Genomic DNA, 27,049 nt, shown 5'->3' on the forward strand with positions numbered 1-27,049 from the left:
CTTAAAGCACCTCTCCTTAAAGCACCTCTCCTTCCTTAAAGCACCTCTCCTTAAAGCACCTCTCCTCATTCCTCCCCTCAGCCCCCACTAGACTTTTCCCACCCCGTAACCATTCAGGCAGGAGTTTGAACTTGAGGTACGATCGTACCTGAGTGTGCCATGCCCCTCCTGGGACGTGGCGGCTTCCTACGTTTTTCCCCTGTGTCTCTCTGGAGCTCTTCGGCGCCGCGCACAGCTATTCGCCGTTCTCCAGTCTCCTCCGGTCCTCGTGGGCGGCTTTCCTCTCTCCGGTTCCCCGTCTCTCGAGTCTTCTGGTTCTCCTGGTGTCTCTCTCTCCTCAGTCCTCAGCTGCAATTCTCCTTCCGGTTTCTCTGACACTTCCACACGTCGTTCGATGTCTATTTCAGTCTCCTCTCCCGGGGACTCCTCCTCCGACATCACTTCCTCTATGCCGGTTCGCTCTCGAGTACCCCGGGGGTATGGGCTTATCGGCTCGGGGAAATGATGCGTAACCGTGGCAATAGACGGCCAGTTACATGTCTCCTCCCTTGAATGGGGCTGTTCGAGTCCCAGAGCGGTCGGATAACGGGATAAGTAGTCGGCTTGTCCCATAAGCTCCCTAGGAAGGTGGCACACCTGGAAGGAAAAAGGTTGAAGTTCCATAAACCATCTCAGAATACGGTCGTTGGTGTCTTTGTGTCTTGACAGCCACGTAAGAGGAGCGTGGTCAGTATAAAGTAAGAAGGGTCTCCCCAGGAGGTAATACTGTAGGCTTTCGATTGCCCACTTGATGGCCAGACATTCTCTTTCTATTATAGGGTATCTCTGTTCTCTTGCGAGAAGTTTGCGACTTATGAATACCACAGGGTGGCTTGTGTTCTCCTTATCTTTTTTAAATAGAACCGCACCCAGTCCTACATCTGAGGCATCAGTTTGTAAGATGAAGGGCGATTGAAATCTGGACAACTCAATACAGGCTGAGTAGTGAGACATCTTTGTAGCGTTTGATAACTACGGGTCTGGGAAGGGTTTAGGTTTGTTATTTTTGTGGGCTGACCTTTCTTTAGGAGATCAGTTAAGGGCGCAGCCAGAGATGAATAATGGGGTATAAATCTCCTATAGTAACCAGCTAGACCCAGAAAAGAACGTACTTCTTTTTTTGTGGTAGGAGCTTTTATGCGAGTAACGGCTTCTACTTTATTCATCTGTGGTTTAATGATACCCCCTCCGATATGATATCCTAAATAAGAGATCTCATTGAAGGCTAAGCGACTCTTAGAGGGATTAGCTGTAAGTCCTGCTTGGTGTAAGACAGCAAAGATGTTATGTAAGTGGTGCAAGTGGTCATCCCAGGTCTCACTATATATAACGATATCGTCCAGATAGGCAGCTGCGTATCTGGTGTGGGGTCGTAATATAGAATCTATAAGATGCTGGAAAAGGGAGGACGTTAAAATGATAAAGCCCTGAGGAGGTAGAGAAGGCGGTCTTTTCCTTATCTTTTGCTGCTAATGGGATTTGCCAGTATCCCTTTGTCAAATCCAGGGTGGACATATACTTAGCTTTCCCTAGTCTCTCTAGAAGTTAGTCTACCCTGGGAAGGGGATATGTGTCAAATTGAGACACCGCATTGACCTGTCTGAAGTCAATACAGAAACGTATTGATCCATCCGGTTTGGGAACTAATACCACCAGGGAACACCATGGACTTTTTGAGGGTTCTATAATTCCCAGGTCTAACATTTTCTCTATCTCTTCCTCTACCAGGACCTTCAGGGCCTCGGGAATATGATAGGGTCGTGATCGTACTATTTTACCTGGTTGGGTTGTAATCTGGTGCTGTACTAAGGTGGTTTTACCCGGCTGCGTAGAAAATACCTGACCATGACAAGCGAGTAGTTGTGTTAACTGGTTTTGCTGCTTTGGTTTGAGGTGTGTATTTCTCTGAGGTTCTTCTGGGTTGGAGTTTCTATCAGTAGGACACCATCCAATCTCTAACTCTTTAACTGTGTTGACCAGATATCCAGTCGCCTGAGGGCCTGCGGGTTCTTCCCATTTTTTTAGCAGATTTATGTGGAATATCTGGGTTCTCTTTGGATTATCCGCCATTTGGATTGTATAGGTAACCGGGGTCACTGTTCCTATAACCTCATATGGCCCTTGCCATTTGGCCAACAGTTTGTTATTTGAGCTGGGTAAGAGTACTAAAACCTTCTCCCTCTTGTTTAAGGTCCTCATTTGTGTACATCTATCATAATACTGTTTTTGTTTATTCTGAGCCCTTTCCAAATTTTTCTCTAACGTCTTCCCATACTGACTGAAGTCGGGTTTTTAGGTCACTAGTATATTCCAGAAGGGATTTTTCCCCTCCTTCCTCCTCTTCCCAAAATTCTGCTGCCATGTCTAATAATGTTTGTGGTTGCCGTCCGAACACTAGTTCAAAAGGACTGTGTCCCGTGGATGCTTGCTCATGGGTCCGGATGGCATACAGCACTAGTGGCAACCTCCTATCCCAGTCTTCTCCTGACTCAGAAACCGTTTTTTTTAAAAGGGTTTTCAGGGTGCGGTTGTATCTCTCCACCAAACCATCGGTTTGGGGATGATAAACCGCTGTCCTTATTTGCTTAGTTCCAAGAAGTTGACATATTTGGGCTATTAGATTTGACATGAATTGTGTCCCTTGGTCTGTTAGGATCTCTCTAGGAAAGCCTATCCGGGAAAAGAAGCCTATCATAGCGTTAGCTACACTTTTGGTATTAATACTGGTGAGAGGGATGGCTCCGGGATAACGAGTGGCGTAATCCACTAATACTAGTAGAAGGCAGGGTGATGAACTGGCCAAAAGGCACAGACGGGCAACCCTGGAAATGAAAGAATATCTGGTTTGAATGACCAACTTGTCAAGAAAAAAGGTAGTAGAAGGTGAATGTTTGCTCAGCACTCACAACTCACTAAGACATCTTGCCAAAGTAATAGCAACTAGAAAGAAAGTCTTAAATGTCAACAGCCATAACTGGCATCTATGAAGTGGCTCAAAGGGAAACTTTGTCAACAATGTTTGAACAAATTAATGCTTCACTGCAGCATAACAAAAGGAGTAGACAAAAAAATCTTTGTTAAGCATGTGAGGAAACCGAAAATAATGTGCAACTTGAACGCGGATGATTGATCTGTAAGGCAGAGGAAAGCCAACAAGGCTGTAAGGTATTCCCTGATGGTCCCCAAAGCACAGGCCTGCTGTCCAAGAGACTTAACTAACAAAGTGAAAAGCTTAATTTTTCACTAGAAACTAATTTCTTTTATTTCCAATTAACCAATTAAACTGTAGTGTCCACCGATACCTGTGCACCGAAGGGAATCTTATATACAAATAAAAAAATAGAAAAAACATATTAAATATACATATTATACTCCACAAAAATCATCAAAAAGAAAGTTCCATTGTAGCACCGTGAGAGAGTATGATCTGCAGAGCCAATCAATAACCAGCAGTCACAAAAGAAGGAGATGACAGTTGTCCATGGAGAGTATCTTGACTCAGTGGAAAGAAGCCATCACCGAGAGAAAGTCCGATACAATCTGTAATTTCTTAGCTCATAGTTCATAAATTCCAAGAGTCATTCCTCGAAAAATATATAGTCGACGCGTTTCGGCCTTAACAAATCCGGCCTCCTCAGGACAATGGAGACAGTGCCTGGGTAGCGAAGAGAACAGAGTAAATCATGAAAATGCCAAGAACCAGCTGATAATCTTTAAATAGACAATACGTCCGTGCCAAGCGATTTCAAAAGTCACGGCTCGTAATGAACACGCGCTCAAGCACAAACCTCAGGATAACTGACACATGGGCCTTCGTGGGATTTGTGTTGTTCTCAGCGCAACATGGTACAATTCCACATTCTGGAGTGCTTTGTGTTGCTGAAACAACAGTGAGCAGATACAATGACATCTACAACATCCACTGGTTTTTAGAATGTCGCTATATTGCCCCCTCAATCTCAAAGCATAAAGGTGGAGACTCTGGCAGTTGGGGTGCACAACCTGTCCCTCAAACTAAGAGAGGAGATCCACTCCAGGAGGGAGACTTAGCGAGGCCACAAGGAAAGGTGCAAAAGTTCTGGGCACCACACCCTCCCGGAACAATCTGGCTTAATGAAGATAACTTGGGTCTCATCTTGGCAAATCTTCCTCAGAACCTGAGGACTCAAGGGTATCGGAGGAACAGAGTAAAGAGTAAAATGCCACCTTAACCAAAATATAAACACCAAGTCCCCTTGCAATGCATACTGCTGGGCACGGAAATCCCCTGAAATACGTGTACCTGTGTACCTGAAGGTTGAAATCAAGTACACTTGAGGAGTTCCCCAATGAATGAGGATGTTCTGAACTATCTCTGAGTGGAGACTTAACTCGTGGTCGGCCGTCTTGAGGCTATCAGCTATGGTGCTCAAAGAACTTGCAAGATGGTGTACTACCAGCCAAACTCCGTGCTGGAGAGCTCAAGACCAGTGCCACATGGCTTCCACAAACAGACGTTGTGGCCCTACTCCTACCTGTTTGTTGATCTACCACATCGCAGGCATACCATCTGTCAAGATCTGGACAGGAAGGAAGGAAGGGCTTGAGCACCAATTGAATCACCCTGAGTTTGAGCAGCCTGGTATGCAGAATCTGCTAGTCTGGAGACAAGAGGTCTCTCATCCCCAGGTTCTGCAGGGGAGCACCCCACCTAATCTGGACAGGAGTGTTAAAAAACGGACTCCAAATCTGCATTGGCGGCACTAAAAAAGAATGGGCACTTCAAGGCTCCGATGATGTCAGCTTAATATTATGTTCAGCATCAATGTGGAGCTGACACTCCCCGCCGGCATGGAAGAGCTAATAAAACTTTTCTGTATTCAGTCTATTGCCTGGGAAAAAGGTTAGAAATCTGTAGATAGAATTATAAATCATAATTTAAGTGCATTACACAAATGTGTTTCATGGTTCTCTAACATTATGCACAGGTCAATGGAAAACGGAGGCTGATGGCTTTTGAATGTCCACACGGGCCACTTGGGGAGTAACTGAACCGGATTATTTTGTAGCCGTTATGGAACAAATGCAAGTAACATATCTTTCTCCCTTTTGTCGCTGTTATGTGCATCTACCAAATTCCAAGCGTGCCTCACCCCCAAAAAATTATTCGGTACTTTGCGGATTTCCGCCTAGCAGAACTCTCCGAACTACAAGCCCTCAGTCTAATACATAACCATACTCATCAAGTGAGCAAACATGAATAACAAGTAAAGTAAATGCAGATGTAAAAATTGTGAGGAAATGAGCTGTGATTCATTAGTCTTTTATACATCAGACCACACTGCAGACGTGTATCAAAAGTTTTCACCCCAGTATCTAGGAACAAGTAGAATCTGTGGGAACAAGACTAAATTGACTATTTCTCCCATCAAGCCCTTCCCAGGTATGCAGGGGAACGTGGTGGGGGAAACAGGAGGGAGGCTGGCACCATTAGAGGAGGGTTTTTGAAGGTGGTTGACCGAGGCTTGGGTCACTGTCTCTGGCTCCCCGTGGTTTGTAGTAGCAGGTGCAAGAGAAGAGGGAGGGAGGAAGAGAGAGAGTGAGAAAGAACGAGGGTGAGGGTGAGAGAGAGGATGAATGTAAAGCCAGAAGCGGGGTATTTCTGGGTAGTCTGGACATTATTGCCAGGGCTGTTTTTGGTTCACAGTTAGGCACTGGAAAGGAATAAACGTTTTCGCTAACTTTCACTTGTAAACGTCGGAAACTCGAACCATAAATTTAGGTCTAAAAAGCAGGTAATTTTTGTTTACATTGTATTCATCAGCTAAAGCAGAATTGGATCTCAGATGTTAAACAATCAACGATGAGTTTAGCCACTGATCTGAGCTCGTCAGTGTGAAGTGAATATGTTCTGAAATTGGAAGCCATTTCCAAACCCACTGAAAGATATGGTGAGCAGAAGGATGGGGAAACCCCATTTGCTTTATGAGTATAGAAAATAGATTCTGGGTGGAAGTCCTCAAAAAGGGCTGCAGGGTGAACAAACTTTTAATTGCAGACAAAGTACTAATTAATATGCAGCAAACAGCTACCTACAGCTCTACTTGCCTTTCCTTTGGAAGTAATCAGACAATTTGAGTTTAGAATGACTTCCATGCTTGAAGACTGATTTAGATATTGGCGGAGGGATTACTCCAGTCCACCGAAACCTAAATCCCATAGGACATAACGGGATTTAGATATCGGCGGACGGGATATCAGGCAATGTTGTGACAGAGTAACCCTTCTGCCAATATCTAAATCAAGCCTTTATTTTTTTCCTCTGGCTGCTTGATAGAGCTAGAGGCGACACCAGTAACCGTGGCCAGCCGGAAGCCAGACTCTAAGGGCAAATGATAAACTGTACATTCGAAGTAATAAATCGTTATCTGTAAAATGTCATTTCTTCCACATTGGAAACAAAAATGTACGTAGTGATCTTATACACTTTAGTTCTAATAGTATCCTTAACCTCTGCTTGCCCAAACGATAAACGGAAGCCGTATGCTTTGAGAATTTACAATAACAACCCCAGTGTTACTCAGTATCTGTCACTCCTGCTTGCTGGATAATGTTTCGAAAGGAATCAGGGAAGGGGCATGAGGGATAAATAGCGAGGGTGCATCTACATGTTTATTTCAATCTCCTATTCTTTCACGAGTCCTCTCTGTCGATCAATGACCATCACAAGAAACTGATTCATACACAGGCATACTACTGGCCTGTTAATGTTAAAATATATCCCATTACTGACTCCATCAAGAGCAGATTATCACTCAGGTCAAGTTTACGTTGGGTTGATTCCACCTCCAATTCCCAGAGTGAAACTGTTTTAAAAAATGAAAAGGTACCTTCTGTAGTCTTGTCAAAATACAAATACTGAGAAATCAATGTTGACACAATCTCCAGATTTATATATGGAAGCAATAGGTCCTAATAAAAAATATCTGACTGAAACCCCAGGCACTTGACCCTGCAGCCAGGTCACCTGGCCCCAGAAAAAAATAACAACCATGAAAACATGGTATGTCTTGTGGCTGATTATTTAACCAACAGCTTCATCTACTAACGCTTCCTTCAGTGAAAATCGTTAACCACATTCATCTCGGGTGGAACTTTAATTTGTCTTTGTGACCCTACAACATGGCATGGATTTTTGAATGCAAACTATGGGAGAAAGGACCTGTTTTTGATATGCCGTGCATATTGACCAATAGGTTCCATAAGCAAAGTCACCAAGTGTCAGCTATGCTACATCTTTAGAAGGCAGACAGGAAGATATAGGCCCTCATTCTGACCTTGGCGGTCGGCGGAGAGGCGGCGGTCGGACCGCGAACAGACCGGCGGTCAGAAAAATGGCATTCTGACCGCGGCGGTCACCGCCGCGATCGACCGCCACTTCCCCACTCCGACCGCCACGGCGGTCATGACCGCCGGGCTGGAGTTTGCGCACTCCGGCCCGGCGGTCGTCCCAAGACCGCCAACGGTATCATGACCCTGCCTACCGCCGCGGTTTCTTGCGGTCGGGAACCGCCATGCGAACCATGGCGGTAAGCACTATCGGGGCCAGGGAATTCCTTCCCTGGCACTGATAGGGGTCTCCCCCACCCCCCACTACCCACCCGAGTCCTCCCCCCACACCCTCCACCCCCCTGCCACCCCCCGGAGGTGGTACGAACCCCCTCCCCACCCCCACCCCGACATGCACATACATGCACCCCGACATGCACACACCCCCAACATGCACATATACACACCCCCTACACACACATACACAACGGGGACACATACCCGCACACATACATGCAGACATGCGCACCTGCCGAACAGCACACATTACCCATAGACACAGCAGCACCCCCGACCGCATACACGCACTCACACACCCCCTCTACACACTCACACGCACACCCCCATGCACGCCCACATCACACAACACCCACCCTCCCCCTCCCCTCACGGACGGTCAACTTACCTTGTGCGTTGGTCCTCCGGGAGGCGACGGGAGCCATGGGGAGGTGACCGCCAACAGAAGACCGCCAACAGAAGACCGCCACACAGATATGTGGGTCGTAATTCTGTGGGCGGTGTTCTGCTGGCGTGGCGGTGGAGGTTGACCAGTCTCCACTTTTCCGCCGACCGCCAGTGTGGCTGCTTGCGGTTTCCCGGCGGAACGGTCCCAGCGGTCGGAATGCGCACAGCGGCATACCGCCGCGGTCGGCGGTCTTCACCGCGGCGGTAACTCGGCGGTCTCGCGAAAAGACCGCCAAGGTCAGAATGAGGGCCATAATCTCTAAAGGGCCACCGTACTGATGGGTGCATGATTAACACAATGGAAGGGAACAGAATACAGAGGATTTGAGTGGTAAAAAACGATGCAGGATTTGGACTCTCAGTATAGTTGGTTTGGAGGAACATGGTACTATAAACAAGCCACCACCTTTTAACTGACCGTTGATGGTCAAGAAACAAAGGAAGCAAGGCTGAGCCCAATCCGAGTAAGTTGCAGTAGGTTATCTAATGCACTACTACGTTACCAAAACTGCATTGCCATCTCTTCACCCTTTGTTGCATTACCTGTGAGTTTAATTTTGAACAGGCGTCCCAGAATGTCTGGTAAACTTTCGGGTTCAATTTTTATCTCCTTCCACTGCTTCTCTTCTCTTGACTCAGAATACACTGCTGAGATGTTGGGGGATGTACCCTCATGCTTCTTCTCTTCATCCGTACTACTTCTAGGCAAACTCTCAGATGGAATTGGATTAACCGTGGAAACTGGCTCAATCTCATGTATGACCCGGCTTTCTGGAACACAGGCTTTGTCAGGGAGTGTTGTTGATTCTGGCTTGGGCTTTACTTGCTGGTACAAGTTCCTAAACTGCATTACATACTAAAAGAAAAGAAAGACAATAAGTGAAAAGTTTATAAAGCAAAAGGCCAGTGTAAACATTTTACATATTCTTGAAAACTGAAAGTAGTTGCAGTAAATACTCTACAGTATGTACAACCTAGAACTTCGGTTTCACCTATTGTGCATTTCCTTTAATATTTTGGGTTTGGTGCTGCCCTGCAATCGACCTAGGCTCTATCTCACTCACGGAACAAGAGGACAACATATTGTGGGGATTTACTTTTTTCTGTTCTACAACGTGACTCAGGCTGGCTTGTGGTCAGACTTTCACTATCCAGCAAACTAACTCAGGTGTGCTTCCAAATCGTACACTGACCTGCACAAATCCCAAGATCTTACTATGACTCAATCTCATAATTTTCAGTACCCTTAACACCCACTTAAAATATTTTCCAGGCGTGGGCCATCCTTTAGGGCGGAGGGGCAACGCTCCCCCCCACCTTTTGCACCACATGAAGAGTGCCGGTCAGACTGAACAATCAGCCTGACAGCACTCTTCATGTTCAGGTCAGGCAGACAGGAACAGAAAGGAGCAGACATGCGCGATTTGCGCAGACTCCTGGCTGCCTGAGCTGAACTTTGCTGGGCTGAAGAGGTCACGGCTCCTGTGGGCGTGACCTCCTCGGCTCAGCAAAGGTGCATCGAGGCCCTCCCCCGGGTGAAGAGGGCAGCATCATCCATTGACTTCGAGCTGGGCGCTTCAGGTTTAAGCCCTGAAGCACCCAGGGCGAGTGTCAATCAGTGACACCTAGTCACAAAGTGGGGTGGGATCAGCAGTCTCACTGACACCATCCCACTCTGTGATGAAGTTGGGACTGCTGCCTTCCCTCACTGGCTGACCCAAGGCAGCAGTCCCAACCCTCCTGGGACCTTCAAGGCTGAAGGTGAGTGAGTGAGTGAGTGAGTGAGAGAGTGAGAGAGAGAGTGAGAGAGTGAGAGAGTGAGAGTGAGAGAGAGAGTGAGAGAGTGAGAGAGTGAGAGAGTGAGAGAGTGAGAGAGAGAGAGAGAGAGTGAGAGAGAGTGAGAGAGAGTGAGAGAGAGAGAGAGTGAGAGAGAGTGAGAGAGAGTGAGAGAGAGTGAGAGAGAGTGAGAGAGTGAGAGAGAGTGAGAGAGAGTGAGAGAGAGTGAGAGAGAGAGAGAGAGTGAGAGTGAGAGTGAGAGTGAGAGTGAGAGTGAGAGTGAGAGAGAGAGAGAGAGAGAGAGAGAGAGAGAGAGAGAGAGAGAGAGAGAGAGAGAGAGAGAGAGAGTGTGTGCGCGTGTGTGTGATCTTTTTTAATTAATGTTTGGTGCGTCCGTGTATGTTTGAATGTTGATGAGTGTTGTTAATGGATGTGTGTGAGTGTGCTTCCCGTCCGCACCCCTAAAACTTCTGGCCGCCACTGATGTTTTCCATGAGAAATGGTGCATCAGGTAAGTGAAACTGGAAGGAAGCATCTGAGCAGACCTCAGCTAAGAATGAGGTGATGTCCCAAACACAGTAAGTAGAGGAAAAAAAAAAAAAGATCAGAACCCACAGCATGCAAATAATATACAGCCCTTTGACCCAATATGATGAGGACATTGACTATGAATGACTCTGAAGAAAATAAGGGTAGTATGGTAGAGGTGACCCATGCAACATCACAAAAGATTTTACATTGTGCAGTAGTTGGGCACTTATTCAGCAATTAAATGAAACTATCCAGCTAAAGTGACAATACATTTGCAAAAATCCATGTATCAAAGACTTCAAAATGCTGAAAGCAGTGGCTATCTTGGGCTGTCACCACAGAAATTGCACTGCTTTGCTCAGTTGCCACACTGGGCCAGGCAGCTCTGGGTAAGATGTTTTTAAGAACTTTCTGAACATTGGTCGGTTCTATCTCCAATCCCGTCTTAAGTTAACATTTCCCACTCCGTCTTCAGATCTTGTTTTACCATCTACATCACCATGAACTTCTTCCATTTCTTCCCACCCACTAATGACACAGCCCTTATGACATCATCTTACTCTTCCTCATTCATTCACTTTGAAACCCCAATATCAAGGACAATGATCGCTCATTTCCCTTCCAACACAGACCTGATTTTCCTCCATCCCTATTCCATCTTTGGGTTTTCATGACTGCCATATCTATTCCGGACCTTGTCACCAACACTTCATTGTTCAGGTTCTCAGTTCAGCTGTGTTCAACCATAAATGTTCCATTGCCTGTACATGACTGACACACTATAGCCTAGCTTTGTCAAGGAAGTGATCTCTCAGATAGGCTGTCTGTCACTGTCTCTCTCCAGTCCGTTTCACCATCACCTTGGCAAGACTCGGACTGTAGCAACTCTGGCACTCTCCTGTGAGCACAGGTCAAACCAGGAGCCATCGTCTGGTCTCAGCTACTGCCCAATGGAGGTCTACAACTAGATGTCACTAATAAACATTGTGTTTTGTGCCTACAACCTGGAAGGATATGAAGGATGCTTGGTAAGACTATCCAGGTATGTTCTGAGACATGACTCTGCCATAATCAAATCAAATCAAATCATTAACATTTATAAAGCGCGCTACTCACCCGTGCGGGTCTCAAGGCGCTAGGGGAAAAAAGGGGGGGTTATCGCTGCTCGAACAGCCAGGTCTTTAGGAGTCTCCGGAAAGCGGAGTGGTCCTGGGTGGTCCTGAGGCTGGTGGGGAGGGAGTTCCAGGTCTTGGCCGCCAGGAAGGAGAAAGATCTCCCACCCGCCGTGGAGCGGCGGATGCGAGGGACAGCAGCGAGTGCGAGGCCAGAGGAGCGGAGGAGGCGGGTGGGGACGTAGAAGAAGAGGCGTCTGTTGAGGTATTCCGGTCCCTTGTCGTGGAGGGCTTTGTGTGCGTGGGTGAGAAGTCGGAAGGTGATCCTTTTGCTGACTGGGAGCCAGTGCAGGTGTCTCAGGTGTGCAGAGATGTGTCTGCTGCGGGGTATGTCGAGGATGAGGCGGGCTGAGGCGTTTTGAATGCGTTGCAGGCGATTTTGGAGTTTGGCTGTGGTCCCGGCGTAGAGGGTGTTGCCGTAGTCCAGGCGGCTCGTGACGAGGGCGTGGGTCACGGTTTTTCTGGTGTCGGCGGGGATCCAGCGGAAGATCTTGCGGAGCATGCGGAGGGTGAGGAAGCAGGCGGAGGACACGGCGTTGGCTTGCTTGGTCATGGTGAGAAGAGGGTCCAAGATGAAGCCGAGGTTGCGGGCGTGGTCTGTGGGGGTCGGTGCAGTGCCGAGGGCTGTGGGCCACCAGGAGTCGTCCTAGGCGGACGGGGTGTTGCCGAGGATGAGGACTTCCGTTTTTTCAGAGTTCAGCTTTAGGCGGCTGAGCCTCATCCAATCTGCGACGTCCTTCATACCCTCTTGTAGGCTGGTCTTGGCGCTGGCGGGGTCTTTGGTGAGGGAGAGTATAAGTTGCGTGTCGTCGGCGTAGGAGGTGATGATGATGTCGTGCTTGCGTACGATGTTGGCGAGGGGGCTCATGTAGACATTGAAGAGTGTCGGGCTGAGTGATGAGCCTTGGGGTACGCCGCAGATGATCTCGGTGGGTTCTGAGCGAAACGGAGGGAGGTAAACTCTTTGGGAACGGTTTGAGAGAAAGGAGGCGATCCAGTCCAGGGCCTGGCCTTGGATTCCGGTGGAGCGGAGGCGGGTGATTAGGGTGCGGTGACAGACGGTGTCAAAGGCAGCCGAGAGGTCGAGCAAAATGAGGGCGACTGTTTCACCGTTGTCCATCAGGGTTCTGATGTCGTCAGTGACTGAGATGAGGGCGGTTTCCGTGCTGTGGTTGGTTCGGAATCCGGTTTGTGAGGGGTCGAGCAGGTTGTTGTCTTCCAGGAAGGTGGTCAGCTGTTTGTTGACGGTCTTCTCGATTACTTTGGCTGGGAAAGGCAGAAGAGAGATGGGGCGGAAGTTTTTCAGGTCGCTCGGGTCAGCCGTAGGTTTCTTTAGTAGGGCGTTGACTTCGGCATGTTTCCAGCATTCGGGGAAGGTAGCAGAAGAAAAAGAAGAGTTGATGACGGTCTGGAGGTGAGGGGCGATGATGTCGTCGGCTTTGTTAAAGATGAAGTGCGGGCAGGGGTCCGAAGGGGCGCCGGAGTGGATAGAGTTCATGATGGATTTGGTTTCTTCCGTGTTGATGTGGGACCAGTTGTTGAGGGTGATGGCCGTGGATGCCGGTTCGGTGGTGTTTGGTTGGGTCTGGTGTCCGAAGCTGTCGTGGAGGTCGCTAATCTTGCGATGGAAGAAAGTGGCGAGGGATTCGCACAGATCCTGTGAGGGTGTGACGGCGTTGGGGTTGGAGAACTCCTTGACGATGCTGAAGAGTTCTCTGCTGTTGTGTCTGTTTTTGTCCAGTCTGTTGGTGAAAAAGTTCCTTTTGGCGGCGCGGATCAGGTGGTGGTGTTCGCGGGTAGCGTTCTTGAGGGCGGTCATGTTGTCAGCGGTGCGGTCCTTGCGCCAGGCTTTCTCAAGGGCGCGACAAGTTTTCTTTGATTCTTTGAGGGTGTCAGAGAACCAGAGAGGTTTTTTGGTGTTGGTCTGTCGATGCGTGCGTTTGAGGGGAGCAAGGATGTCTGCGCAGTTGGAGATCCAGTTTGTGAGGTTGAGGGCTGCGTCGTTGGGGTCGGTGGTGAGGGTGGGTTGGTTGGCGGCGAGTGTGGAGAAGAGTTGCTCTTCGGGGATCTTGTTCCACTGTCGACGAGGGATGGGTTGGGTGCGGAGGTGGCGGGTCTCGCGTCGGAATGTGAAATGGACGCAGCTGTGGTCGGTCCAGTGTAGGGCGGAGGCGTGGCTGAAGAAGACGTGTTTGCTGGCGGAGAAGATGGGGTCAAGCGTGTGTCCGGCGATGTGGGTGGCGGTGTTCACCAGTTGTTTGAGGCCAAGGTTGGCAAGGTTGTCGAGCAGGGTGGTGGTGTTGGGGTCGTTGTTTTGTTCCAGATGGAAGTTGAGGTCACCTAGGAGGATGTAGTCCGGCGAGGCGAGGGCGTGCGGGGAGATGAAGTCGGCGATGGCGTCGCTGAAAGGGGCGCGTGGCCCGGGAGGACGGTAGATGAGGGATCCTCTGAGGGTGGTCCTCGGATCGGTGCGAATCTGAAAATGCAGGTGTTCAGCGGCGAGAGGGGTGTCTTCGGTGGAGGTGGTGACGCTGATGGAGTCTTTGAAGGCGATGGCGATACCTCCTCCTACCTGGTTGGTGCGGTCTTTTCTGGAGATCTTGTAGCCTTCGGGGATGGCAGTGGCGATGTCAGGGGCCGAGGAGGCGTTCATCCAGGTCTCCGTGATGAAGGCGACGTCCGGTGCTATGGAGTCCAGGTGGTCCCAGAGTTCAACGGCGTGTTTGTGGACGGAGCGAGCGTTAACTAGGATGCACTTGAGGTGGTTGATGGCGCGTGGGCTGGTGGTCATGGTTGTTGCATGGTGGAAGGTGCGTTTGCAGGAGTTGCAGGCGAAGGGTCCATGGGTGCGTTTGGGGTGAGCTTGGAAGCAAGTGTTGGAGCGTCCTGGGTTGAGGGCGTGGAGGGGTCGTAGCGGGTCAGCGGGGCTTGGGAGAGCTGGGGTCCAGAGGGCGCGGGACGGGCGCGGGACAGGCGCGGACGGGCGCAGACGGGCTTGCCTCTGGCGCACCTCCGGCGCGCCCACTACGCGGTCGCGCAGCGGCCGCCATATGAGGTAGGGGGGGGAGGGGTCAGGTGGGGGCGAATGGGAGCTGGGGGGCGGGGGCGTGCAGGAGTTCACGGCGAGAAAGCGCAAGGGAGGGGGGGACAGGTAGAGTGAGAAGAGCTGGAGGAGGGGGGTTTAAGGGTGGAGGGGGGTGAGTGTTAGGAGGTTTAGGAGATAGGGGAGAAAGATAGGAGTAGGGTTGAGAAGATAGGGGAGGGGGGGTTGTAGAGGTGGGTGAGGGTGAGAGGTAGAGTGAGAGGATAGGAAGATAGGTAATACAGGGGGTAAGGGAGGGGGGAGAGATAGAGAAATAGATAGAGAAAATAGATAGGGAAATCGATAGATAGGGAAATAGATAGAGAGATAGGAAGATAGGAGGAGGTGGAGAGTGAGGGAGTTAGATAGTGGGATAGAGAGATAGAGAGATAGGTAGATAGGAGGAGTAGGGGAGGTAGATAGTGAACGGGTTAGATAGGGGAGATAGAGAGGGGGATACGAGTGGGGGAGGGGGATGAGGCAGGAGCAGGAGGGCAGGCGCGGGGAGAAGAGGACGGAGGAGGCAGAAGAGCCGAAGTCAGAAGACAAGAAGAACAGAAGACAAGAAGACAAGAAGAACAGAAGACAAGAAGACAAGAAGAACAGAAGACAAGAAGAACAGAAGAACAGAAGAACAGACGAACAGAAGACCGGAAGGAGAGAAGAAAGGAAGATCAGAAGACCGGAAGGAGAGAAGAAAGGAAGACCGGAAGAACACAGAAGAACACAGAAGAACACAGAAGAAGATACAGAAAACGAAGAACAGAGGGCAGAAGACCACAGAAGAAGATGAGGAAGAAGAGAAGTAGAGTGAAGACGGGGGAAAGAAGAGTACAGAAGAAGATTACAGACGAGGAGCGAGGAGGAAGAACAGAAGAACAGAGAAGAAGAAAAGAAGAAAAGGAGCAGGAGAGAGGGTGAGTAGCGCAGGGCAGAGCGAGGGGCTGTGAGGTGGGGGGTACTTACTGCGAGTTGGGTCTCAGGAACTCAGGAACCTGGAGGAGCTGCAGCGGCAGGGGGAGCGACCTACCCTTGGGGACAGTATAGGTCCCCATCCACATATAACATATCGTAAAACTCAATCATTGGGTGACCATCTCACCAGAAGTCTATTTACTTCCAAAGCTAATTCATCTTGGCTACCTAAGAAAAGCCTCGGTTTTTGGAAATGTGGGCACTGCAAATCTTGCTTATATGCACAAAATACCCACACATACACCACATTTGAAGGGAAAATTTGTGATATAGCAGATCACATTACCTGTGAAACTGAATATGTCGTATATGTCATTGAATGTGGGCGCCATAAAAAATATGTAGGCAGCACCATTCATAAATTGAAAGTCAGGTTTTTACAACATCTCAGAGCCATCAAGAACCATGATCCATCTTACCCTTTGGCTAAACACTTTTGGGATGTACATGAAGGCAATTGCAGTTCTCTAACATTTTATGGTGTTAAAACCATCGCTGCCCCCCCCCCGGGGGGGTAATAGAACTGCCCATTTGAGACAAACTGAGTCGAAAATGATTCTACTCTTAGGAACAGAAAACCCCTGGGGTCATAACTTGGATGCAGAGCTTCATGTACATCTGTGAAATTTTAGATTTTCTCATTTACATATTTTTACAGTAGAAAATATGAAACTCATTCTGTATTGAAGATTTCTTTTTTGGCTCCTGTTATTGATCAACAATATTTCCAGATTAGGACTTAGTTTATTTTGCTATTTTATATATTATATTATCAATTTCCTTAATGGTTTTACACTAATTTTATCACTTTTGCACTTTATTATGAATTTTTGAGGGATGCTTTAGCGGTTTGCACATACATATCCCTGTTGTTGAATTTGATGGGTTATCTCTTTAATTCCAAGATTAATGGTATCTTTGCCTGTGTCATGGATATAATGATAATAATTTTTTCTGTTGATATTAGATTGATATCTGGAGGACCTTTTTACCATTCTTATGAATTGTGTAACTATTTATTCATAATTGAATTTAATACTGTCATTTAGACTAATTGAGATATTTATATGTAGCATAAATTGTATAGAATTTTGGTTATTTATATAGTTGGGTGTCAAAATGTCTGCCAATGTCCAGTTGAAGGCTATTGCCGAAATGCGTCGACATTTGGTTGGGACAGCGTGTGTTTGTTCTTGGTGGGCACATTAGAGACTTTTTTATTGTGCCTCTTATTTATTATACTTTTACATGCAGTGTAAAATTAACCTGCATTTGAACTTTTTTCAATAAATTGGAGCCAATGAGATTATAAACGAGTGGTTTTTGACTCTACATTTTACGAGCTTGTTCGGATATTGTGCAGCCCTTTGGTGTGCGATTGCATTTCACCATTTTTTGAATATATATATATATATATATATATATATATATATATAGGAACACTTAACTTCGGCAATTCCCTTGCCGCTCCTAATCGCCAATGGTGCCTGGAAAAGACGTGCGCCACCACGTCTGACATACAAACACAACCTTATTTTTTAATAAGGCAACCGGCACTCCATGAATGTGCAGATCTAAGGTTTAATACAAACAAACAGGAACGCGTTTCGGCGTCTCCGCCTTTCTCAACCTGTGTGGGCCGCCATTTTTGCCCCATTTAAATACAAGTGCATTTCTTAAAGCAACAAAGTAACAAAAATACTGATAGTTAAACATATAATATTTACAACATCCATCATTACGCCTAATTGCAAAAACATGTATAAATGCATATATAAATAAATGCCTATGAATTTTACCTCCTATTTTACATGTTATGTCTATGAAAACCTTGTTCTTATCCAAAAACGAATCTAATCTAAGTAGTAAATAGAAGCAAATATGTAGGCAAAGATAACAAAAAGAAATTGAATTGAAACTCTCATACTAGTTATTAACTAAGCATAATTCAAAGATTAATTGCATACCTTAATCAACGATTTACCAACAACAAAAACAAAGTTATACTATACTATGTAACCATGGAAAAATCTTAGAAGAATCGTTAAACATGTTGGAAACACATATAAATACTGCAACGACCATGATATAACACAATAGCAATAACTATGTACTTAAACCTGTGGAATATTATGGTACCATTGTTTTCACGACAGTAAAGAAAATATTATTAATTTTTAATTTTTATGAATGGTACCATATGTCTCATGCAGAAAAAAATGTGTGTGTATCAACAGACAGAACATGTGACTAAAAAGGCCTAAATGAAAGAATATACTGAATAAGGAACCCACTTAGTTCAAATGAATATATATTTCTTCACTAGAGTTTAATCCTACTGGCTCTCTAGAATCAAGTGTCAAAATATATCTGGATTCCAACTTTCTCAGGTTTTTCTCCCTGTCCCCTCCACGTACATCTTTTTTTATTCCATCAATTACACTATATTTGATACTTTCCATTCGTCCTGCATGGAACTCATGTACATGTCTAGCAACAGGGTATGAATCGTCTTTGTTGGTTATCGCCCTCAAATGTTGGAGTATTCTTTTGTGCACTTGGAGTTTAGGACTACCAACATATATCTTGGGACAACTGCATTTTAAAATGTAAATGACATATTCACTCCTGCAGTCGTATCTGCCTTTTATGGTGTGAATAGTTCTGTCTCCTTGCTGGATACTCTTAATATTTTCACCATTTTTACATGCTTCACATTTGGCACATTTAAAAAATCCATTTTGCGATTGAAGCCAGCTACTTTGCATAGTCTTCCCCTGTCTCACATCGCTTTTCACAAGGACATTTCTCATTGACGTCCCTTTTCTATATGTTATTGTAGGCCTATTTTTCAAATTAGTGCCTATCACAGGATCACTTTTTAGCATGTGCCTTATTAAAAAATAAGGTTGTGTTTATATATATATATATATATATATATATATATATATATATATCGGGAACATATCTGCCTGGATATTGAACCACCATTTCAAAAATCTCTAAAAAATAAAATGTAACTTCTATATCCAGATATATATAATTGTGAACATATCTGCCTGGATATTGAACTACTGAGAGAGCGTAGCTTATAAAATTTATATTAACATGAAATGTTTGTGAACTACTGTGTGATAATGCCGCATAGAAATTGTACTAGTATATTCTGCTAAATTGTGCACTTGAAATGTGACCACGGGGAGTGGCCGCCAATGTATACGGGGACTAATGAAAATGACTAATGCCTATGAATATTTGTATTAAAGAATGGTTTTATACTAATTATTAATGATTATGTTATTAAAGTTATGCTAAATAAATCTTAAAGGCCTTAGTTTGCATGAGTCGAGGCCTAGCTGCCTGGCTCTCATATTAAATGTGTTCTCTAAACGTGCAGTGTGCTGACTCGCAAAAGGACATGAACTCTTATTTTCTTCAAACTAGAAGCTGAATGTAACTATAGTGGATCCGTTCTCATGAAATTCATATTGCTTGTAGAAATGGTTTAGCCAAAATGCAACAATGTAGATTAATATAATGTACAAGGTCGTTTAAACCGGTGAAGACAATGGAGCTACTGACCAAAAGATGTGCAAAGAATTACAGAAGGATGAAATCATACCGGACATCCTACCTCTGAAGACGTCAATCATGTGGACCAATAAAACGCTTGTGAACCGTTGTGGGGTGACAAATTAGATGAGCTAATTCAAAGTTAATTGGGTAGAGATAGTGGGGTGCAACCCCTTAGCCAATTAGATTTTAGGGGAATGTACAATGAAAAAGGGATAAAAACCCATGACACGGGGAGCCGAGAGAGAGGTGTTAGGGAATGCTATTGATTTTATCCAGAAACTCTGTCACTCTGTTTGGTGTCTTATATGGTTTTAATTAAACCATCCTTTCTTAGATTGCCCATTTTACACTTTACCTCCTTATGAGGGAAGTGGCCTTTTATGCCCCGGAGCTGAATTTTTGACTGATGGTGAATCAACTGATGTCCTGAAGACGAAGACTGAACCTGAGTGCTGACCCAAACCTTGGAGGGTAACTATGACAATGAAATTGTGATTTGTCTGTTTGCTTTTCCTTTCTAGGTACCAACTGCTTACTTTTGACAGAGACCATAGCTAGATGTTTTCCAAATTGGTGTTCTAAATTGTTTTGCATGAAGCTTAACATGCCAATGCTAATCAGTGATTAGGACAGGTGTTCACTAAACTGATGCAAGTAGACAAACAACTGAATCTAACTTTGTTGAACCGACGCGTTAATGATACTCTGCTAACGTTGATCTATGTTCACGCCGTGTTATGTTTTGATGTTTATGATTCTTGCCTTAATGAAATCTTATCAGAGTTGCCATATTGTGACTATGCTATTTTGTTTCTTGGTTTTGAGATTAATACACTTGCTCTTAGAATTGTAATTAATAGGGAATAAAACTCATAAAATTCTACTAAACTGGTGTGGTTATTCATGACTGCCAGGTCATGGTGGTGTCTTGAATTGATTGATGTCTTTGACTAAAGTGAAATGCATTGTTGTAATAAATACTGATGACATTATTGACATATTGATTGACATATTGATTAGCTATCTCGTCCTAAGGTGTCTCTCAAAGTGCAGACAACACTTGGGTTTATGTTGTAATTTGTGCGGTTTAATAGATCAATCGGGCGTGGTTGACAAGCCGAGTTTGAGTCTAAATGTGTGAGTGAAACCTTTGATGGAGACTTGGCAAGTTCTATGGTGCACTAGAAAGAACCATTGACAAGTCGAGAGTAGGATTTGCAGGTCGAATTCTGCTTGCGTATGCGGGAACTGAGAAAGAGAGAGTAGCGGCCGAGGCTTCAAGTGAAATCTCTGTAAAGTTCTAAAGCGATTGTGTACCCTTCCTGTAGTAAACCGGCAAATTTGAGTTGTTGTTAAAGGTGCTCGCAATAATTTTGCATTAGTTTGGTGTGAATCCAGTGTAAGGAGGACAAGCCGCAAGACTTTGTCAGCTGCAGTGTGTGTGAGTGTGACGTCAGTGGTGCCGCGCTGGGATAGGTCAGTTGCCGAGAGGGGTCGCGCACGGATTGGCAGCCGTCCATGAGAGGCAATAGGTTGACGAAAGGTGGGTGAAGAGTGTCCTGGGAATTAAAGTCACTTCCTGATCAAATACAAAACAAAAGAAAAGACGCAAAGATTAATTTTATTAAGGCTTTTAGGAGCGCTCTGAAAGGAGATGCATACATTATGGCGAGTGAAGGGGAGCCTACACCGCCCGAGGTTACTCCAGCTTATATAGTAATGGAGGAAAAGGGAGCCGCGCCTTGCTTATGGATGAAACAGTGGCGCAACTTAACAGAAAGGGAGGGATGTTTAGCGTTTCCGGAGCACGGAACGTTCAATACGAGAATTTTGGAAAATTTAATGTGGATGTTAAGTGTACAAAAGCCACCTCCGAGGCCAGCTCAGTATGAGGCATTTGCAGTCTGGGATTTATTGGCTATTAAACAAATACAGCCGAAATTTGAGAGAAGAATGAGGAGGGCAAAAAAGACCTTGCCCAAGGCTAGATGGGACAATGAGAGCAAAATGTGGAGAAGGGGAATAGTTGACGGACTTAAATTGTTCCCAGCAATAACACAGTGAGATGAAACACAGGGAAAGAAAGCCACCTGCAAGACAGACAAAGACTCTAATAAGCCTAAAGAGACTAAGAGGTCCTGGATAGAAGAAGATGACTCAGACGATGAAGAGTTTCTTAATCAGTTGTTGCATGATCGCCCGCCACCTTATGCAGTAGACGACAATGCCCCAAGCACTAGTGCGGGTCCTGGGAGCCAGGCGCAGGAGAAGGGAGTTACAGATACAGTACAGACTGGTGATACAGGTTTGATACAGAATGGTGTCAGTGTACCCACTGCACCAGACATGCCGATACAGTTGCAACCTCCACCGCAGATACAGAGAATCTATCCAGACGTCCCAGTACTAGAGACTACTACGAATCTAATAGTGCCGCCTGATCCGATATATACAAAATCGAGGTTAGTGCGGATTGAGCCAACTCCGCAATTGCTGCCCCAGCCGCAGCAACAGCTGATTCCAACTTATAGTCCAGCGGCAGGATCCCCATTCGTACCTACACCAGCCAATGGGAGCCAAGCTTTGGGATCAGGGCAGACACCAGCTGCCATATCGTTACCAATTACTGTTGGTCCACCTGTACCACTGTATGAGCAGGGTAAACCTGGCACATGTGATCAAGGGGTGGGGACCCAGGAGATGATGAGAGAAGGATTCACAGGAACCCCTCGATCAATATCGCAAACAGCCGAACATCTCAGATCTCTGTTAAGCCTTAGCCCAATTGGGGCTCCTTTAGAGGCAATGAGACAAGTAGGGTCAAGTGTGTTAGCCCCACAGACAACGAGTGTGGATACATCAGAGACACCATTAATTCTGGCAGGAAATATCTTGTTGCAAGGCTTTTCCGTGCAGCAACTAAACGAGTGGCTGGGAAATAACAAAACTTCACAACCTGCTACAGTGATCGCAGAGAGATCAGAGAGAGATGATTACCTAAACTTTGTAAGACTGGGTATGGAAGCTGCTGAATTAGTGGAATGGACAATGGGGGTGAACAGATTAGAGTCATACACAGAAGCAGAATTGAGATATTTGTGCCCCAAAATCACGAAAGAAGTAGGTAAGGTACATCAGAGTTTGACGAACCTGGCAGACAAATACAATATTGATATTGCGAATACTAAACATTTGAAAAGAAGCTACAGATTAGACTTTGACTCTAAGGACTTTGAACACATGAGGTCTGCCGGAATGAAAGCGCACCTTAAAGAAATACTGCAAAGTGCGCAGATCTGGGGAGCTTTAGAGAAATGGGAAGGCAGATGGGCAAAGAAAAGAGATAAGGAAAAAAGCGACAGTCCGTGATCAAGTCAAGCTAAAGCTTCACCAGATACGGGATCAGTAAAGATGTTACCGATGAGAGAAACAGCTGGTGGGGGTTCTAATCCATGTACCATGGTCTAGGGGAGACATTCTGTCATTTACAAATGATTATCCCAGGTTGAGGGAGAAACCGATAGAGTGGTATCAGCAGACAGACAGGTTTGTGAAGCTTGCGAAGTGTCTCTGGGAGGACTTGAATACCTTGTTTGAGATCATCGTTCCACCTGATTTATGACTTGAGTGCAAAAGAGGTGTGTACTGGCCGACGCAGGAGCCGGCAAGGGATAAGGTGACTGGAGCACCATCGGAGGAGGTGATGAAGTACTATCATAAAGTGATTGAGTTTTTGAGCAGAAAGTGTCACCGAAAGTAACTGACTGGCAGAAAATCGATGGGACCTCACAGGAGGTTAAAGAATCAATCTATGCTTATTATGAGAGGTTGTTGAAAGCGTTCAAACATTACAGTGGCACTAAGACTATTGAGCCGAAAGACATGAACCATCTTGTGTTCAGATTTGTTGAAGGGCTGAGACCAGAGGTTAGCCAGATGCTTAAGAATCATTTGATCTGTTGGCAGGCGAAGCCAATTGATGAGGTGTTGCAGTATGCGAAGTACTGTAGTGACAAGATTGAGCTGAAGCAGAGAAAGTTGAAGGAGAAAGTGATGGTGATGCAGATAAAGGCAGCGCAGGCAGGTATACAGAGAAACGGAATCCAGCAGATGGTACAGCAGCAACCGCAAGGGAATAGCGTGTTTCAGGCGCAACCGAGAGGCCGAGGTTGAGGTTTTGTGAATCGCGGTCCAGACTTGAATACTGTTGTGGTTCAAAATGATGCTCAGGGGATGAAAAAGATGTCACCATGTCACGCGTGCGGGGGCGTGGGGCATTGGAAGCGGGAATGCCCAAATGTGGTGCATGATGGTGTCGTTCAACAAAGCACTGATGTCGGTACATTTCAAAATGTGAGGGGTCCAAAATTGAGAAGTCAAAATCAAAACTTCCAGAATAACATGGTTCAGATGCAGGGGTTACAGCCCATGCAGCAAATACAAATGCTGCGTGTTCAACCAGCACAAATGCAGCAAGTACAACAGCAGGTTCCCATGGTACCTAGACAGCAAATGCAATTACCATTAGCTCCAATGGGACAGTAACAGGTGATGCTTCCTCATCAGGTCACAGGTCAAGTGATGAGCCAAAATAACACAGTACAGCAATTCCCATTGCGTGGTGAGGATGGAATGAATGATGAATGGTCGGATGACAGTTCAGACAGTGAAGAGTGCAGGCTTGCAGCATCCCTAGAAGTAGATCAGAGAGGACCCTTTGTAGAGGGAAAGGTGATGGGTCACGAGGTTTCATTTTTGGTTGACACAGGAGCTACACGCTCTACAGTCAGAAGTGCAAGAGTTCCGAAATTACCACTATCAGGGCGTACCATAAGAGTGGTAGGAGTAGCAAACCAGTACCTGACAAATCCGATTACTGACCCAGTTCAAGTTGAGATTGGCAACTTACAGGGACTGCATAAGTTTGTAGTCTGTGATTTGAGTCCCGTATCCCTACTGGGGAGAGACTTACTGTGCAAGCCGAAATGTTCGATTACCTGTTCTAATGAAAGGATTGAAGTGCAAACCAACAGTGATGATGAGGGAGATGATGGGCAGTTTTCTGAATCAGAAACAGAGACCGCAAATGAAGAATACCCTTTGATAACCTTATTCCCAATGCTTACAGTAACTGACTTGCCAGCTGAGCTGCAAGGAACTGTGACAGAGAAAGTGTGGGACCTGACAGGAGAGGAAGTGGGACTGATAAAAGGAGTAGAACCGGCTAAAGTACAAGTGAAGCCAAATGCAGTGTTTCCCCAGGTGCCGCAGTACCACATGGCACAAGATGTCCTTATTCAAGTGTCACAGATAATTGCAGACTTCGTAAAGCAAGGAGTTCTGAAAGAGGTATTGAGCAGCCCATGTAATTCACCAATAATGGGTCTGAAAAAGCCTTGTGGGAAGGTTCGAATTGTACAAGATTTGAGAAAAGTAAACAAGATTGTGGTAAAGTGTTGCCCCATAGTGCCAAATCCAGCAGTGATTATGTTCCAGGTTCCATGTGATGCAGAATGGTTCACAGTTGTAGACCTGTCACAAGCATTCTTTCGGTACCTCTTCATGAGGACAGCCAATTTTTATTCAGTTTCCAATTCCTGGACAAGGTGTACAGTTGGTGCAGAATTCCTCAAGGGTTTTCTGAATCACCTTCCATCTTCAATCAGATACTGAAGAAGGATTTGGAGTCGCTAGAATTGCCTTTCAGTTCGACCCTAGTGCAGTACATTGATGACCTGCTGATTGCGTCCAGAACAAAAGACGACTGCAGGTATGACACAATTGCCTTACTGAACCACTTGGAAAAGAACGGACATAAAGTGTCCCGAAGAAGCTGCAGTACTGTCAGAAAGAGGTAAAATATTTAGGGCATTTGATTGAGAAAGGGTCCAGGAAAATATCAAAAGAGAGGGTGATGGCCATACTGCAGATGAACCCCCTGACAACAAAGAGAGATGTCAGAATGTTTTGGGAATGGTGGGTTACTGTCATCAGTGGATCCCCAACTTTTCGATTATCTCTAAACCATTGATAAAGCTGACAGGCAAGGAAACTAAGGATGAACCATATACCATAATCTTGTCTGAGGAAGAGCTTGAGTCATTCATGGAATTGAGAGAGTGCATGTGTAGGGCACCAGACTTGCGTATGCCTGATTATACGAAGCCTTTTCTACTGTTTTGTCATGAACGTGATGCTTGTTCTCTGTCTGTCTTAACACAGGTCCATGGAGGTGCAAACCGCCCTGTAGCATATTTTTCAGCTACTCTGGACCCAGTCGCAGCAGCCTTACCGAGTTGTTTGCGTGCAGTTGCAGCAGTTGGTCAGAGCCTCACACAGTGTGAAGGCTTAGTGATGGGACATCCCCTAACAGTAATGGTTCCACATTCAGTTGAAATTCTGTTGACCCGAACTAAAACTCAGCACATGACAAATGCCCGACTTACCAGATATGAGACAATTATTTTGGGGTCACCTAATGTCTCCTTGAAGCGATGTACTGTATTAAACCCGGCAACTCTACTTCCTGTTGAAAACACTGAGATTAACAATACAGAGGAAGTGGAGCACGACTGTCTTGAGGTAACAGAACTATGTACCAAACCCAGACCTGACATTAGAGATATGCAGCTAAAAGAAAATGACTGCATTATGTTTGTTGATGGATCATGTTTGAGAGACTCAGTCGGAATTCTGAGAGCCGGATATGCTGTGTGTACAATCACCAGTATTATAGAAGCCTCCTGGCTCGAAAGAGTGTATCCCGCACAAGTGGCTGAATTAATTGCCCTTACTAAGGCATGCCACGCAGCTGAAAATCTGAAAGTTACTATCTATACTGACAGCAGATACGGATTTGGAATTGTACATGATTTTGGCCAATTGTGGTCACAGAGGGGTTTCATGACCTCTTCTGGCTCACCAGTGAAAAATGGCGAACAGGATAAGGATTTGTTACATGCGATTCAGTTGCCTCTTGAAATTGCCGTGGTGAAATGCAATGCTCATGTCAAGTCACAAGACTTTGTGTCACTGGGAAACGGCTATGCAGATCAAGTCGCAAGGTTTTGCGCATTGAACTGTATATCGTTCAAGGATCAGTGGGAATTGTTACCGCAAACTGAAAATGAAACGTGCTTAAACTTTGCATTAAGGGTGGTTGATACATTAGATGAGCTAAAATCACTGCAGGGTCGTGCTAGCAGAGAAGAAAAACGCTCCTGGCAGAGAATGCAGTGTGTACAGAGAGCTGACGACTTGTGGGTGTCAGAGGAGGGGAAGTTGGTTTTGCCAAACAGTCTCTTGCCACAATTCGCAAGGTTGTACCATGGATAAGCACATCTTGAGAGACACAATGATCAGATTGTTCAAAATTGACTGGTTTAATCTGAAATTCAGACAAGCCGCAGAGGTTACCTGTCACAGGTGCATCATCTGTCAACAGATGAATGCGGGAAAAGGGACTGTGGTGACTTTGAGCCACATAGGGAGAGCTGGAGGTCCGTTTAGCAAGATGCAAATGGATTTCATTGAAATGTCCGTGTGTGGAGGCTTGAGGTATGTGTTGGTGATTGTGTGTGTGTTCAGTCACTGGATTGAAGCTTACCCTACACGTAGGAATGACAGCCTCACAGTAGCAAAGCTGTTGCTTAGAGAGCTAATACCAAGATTCGGATTCCCGGTCTCTTTAGAATCAGATAGGGGCAGACACTTCGACAATGAGGTGATAAAGCTCTTATGTGCTGCATTAGACATTGAGCAGAAGCTGCATTGTACCTTTCGCCCCAAAGCATCAGTACTAGTGGAACAGATGAATGGTACCTTGAAGTCAAGAATGGCAAAAACG

At 45.9% G+C, this 27,049-nt stretch overlaps 1 protein-coding gene across 1 annotated transcript in view; it reads right to left on the bottom strand.

Moving 5' to 3' along the window:
• The window catches only part of COX10 (cytochrome c oxidase assembly factor heme A:farnesyltransferase COX10), a 486,623-nt gene that overhangs the window by 402,363 nt on the left and 57,211 nt on the right, over nucleotides 1–27,049 (bottom strand). The window contains exon 3 of the mRNA XM_069200344.1: nucleotides 8,635–8,947. Coding sequence (XP_069056445.1) covers nucleotides 8,635–8,947 — 313 coding nt within the window. The remainder of the gene's footprint in view (nucleotides 1–8,634; nucleotides 8,948–27,049) is intronic.

This window comes from Pleurodeles waltl, chromosome 7 (assembly GCF_031143425.1).
Source record: "Pleurodeles waltl isolate 20211129_DDA chromosome 7, aPleWal1.hap1.20221129, whole genome shotgun sequence".
In the NCBI taxonomy this organism is placed as follows: Eukaryota; Metazoa; Chordata; class Amphibia; order Caudata; family Salamandridae; genus Pleurodeles; species Pleurodeles waltl.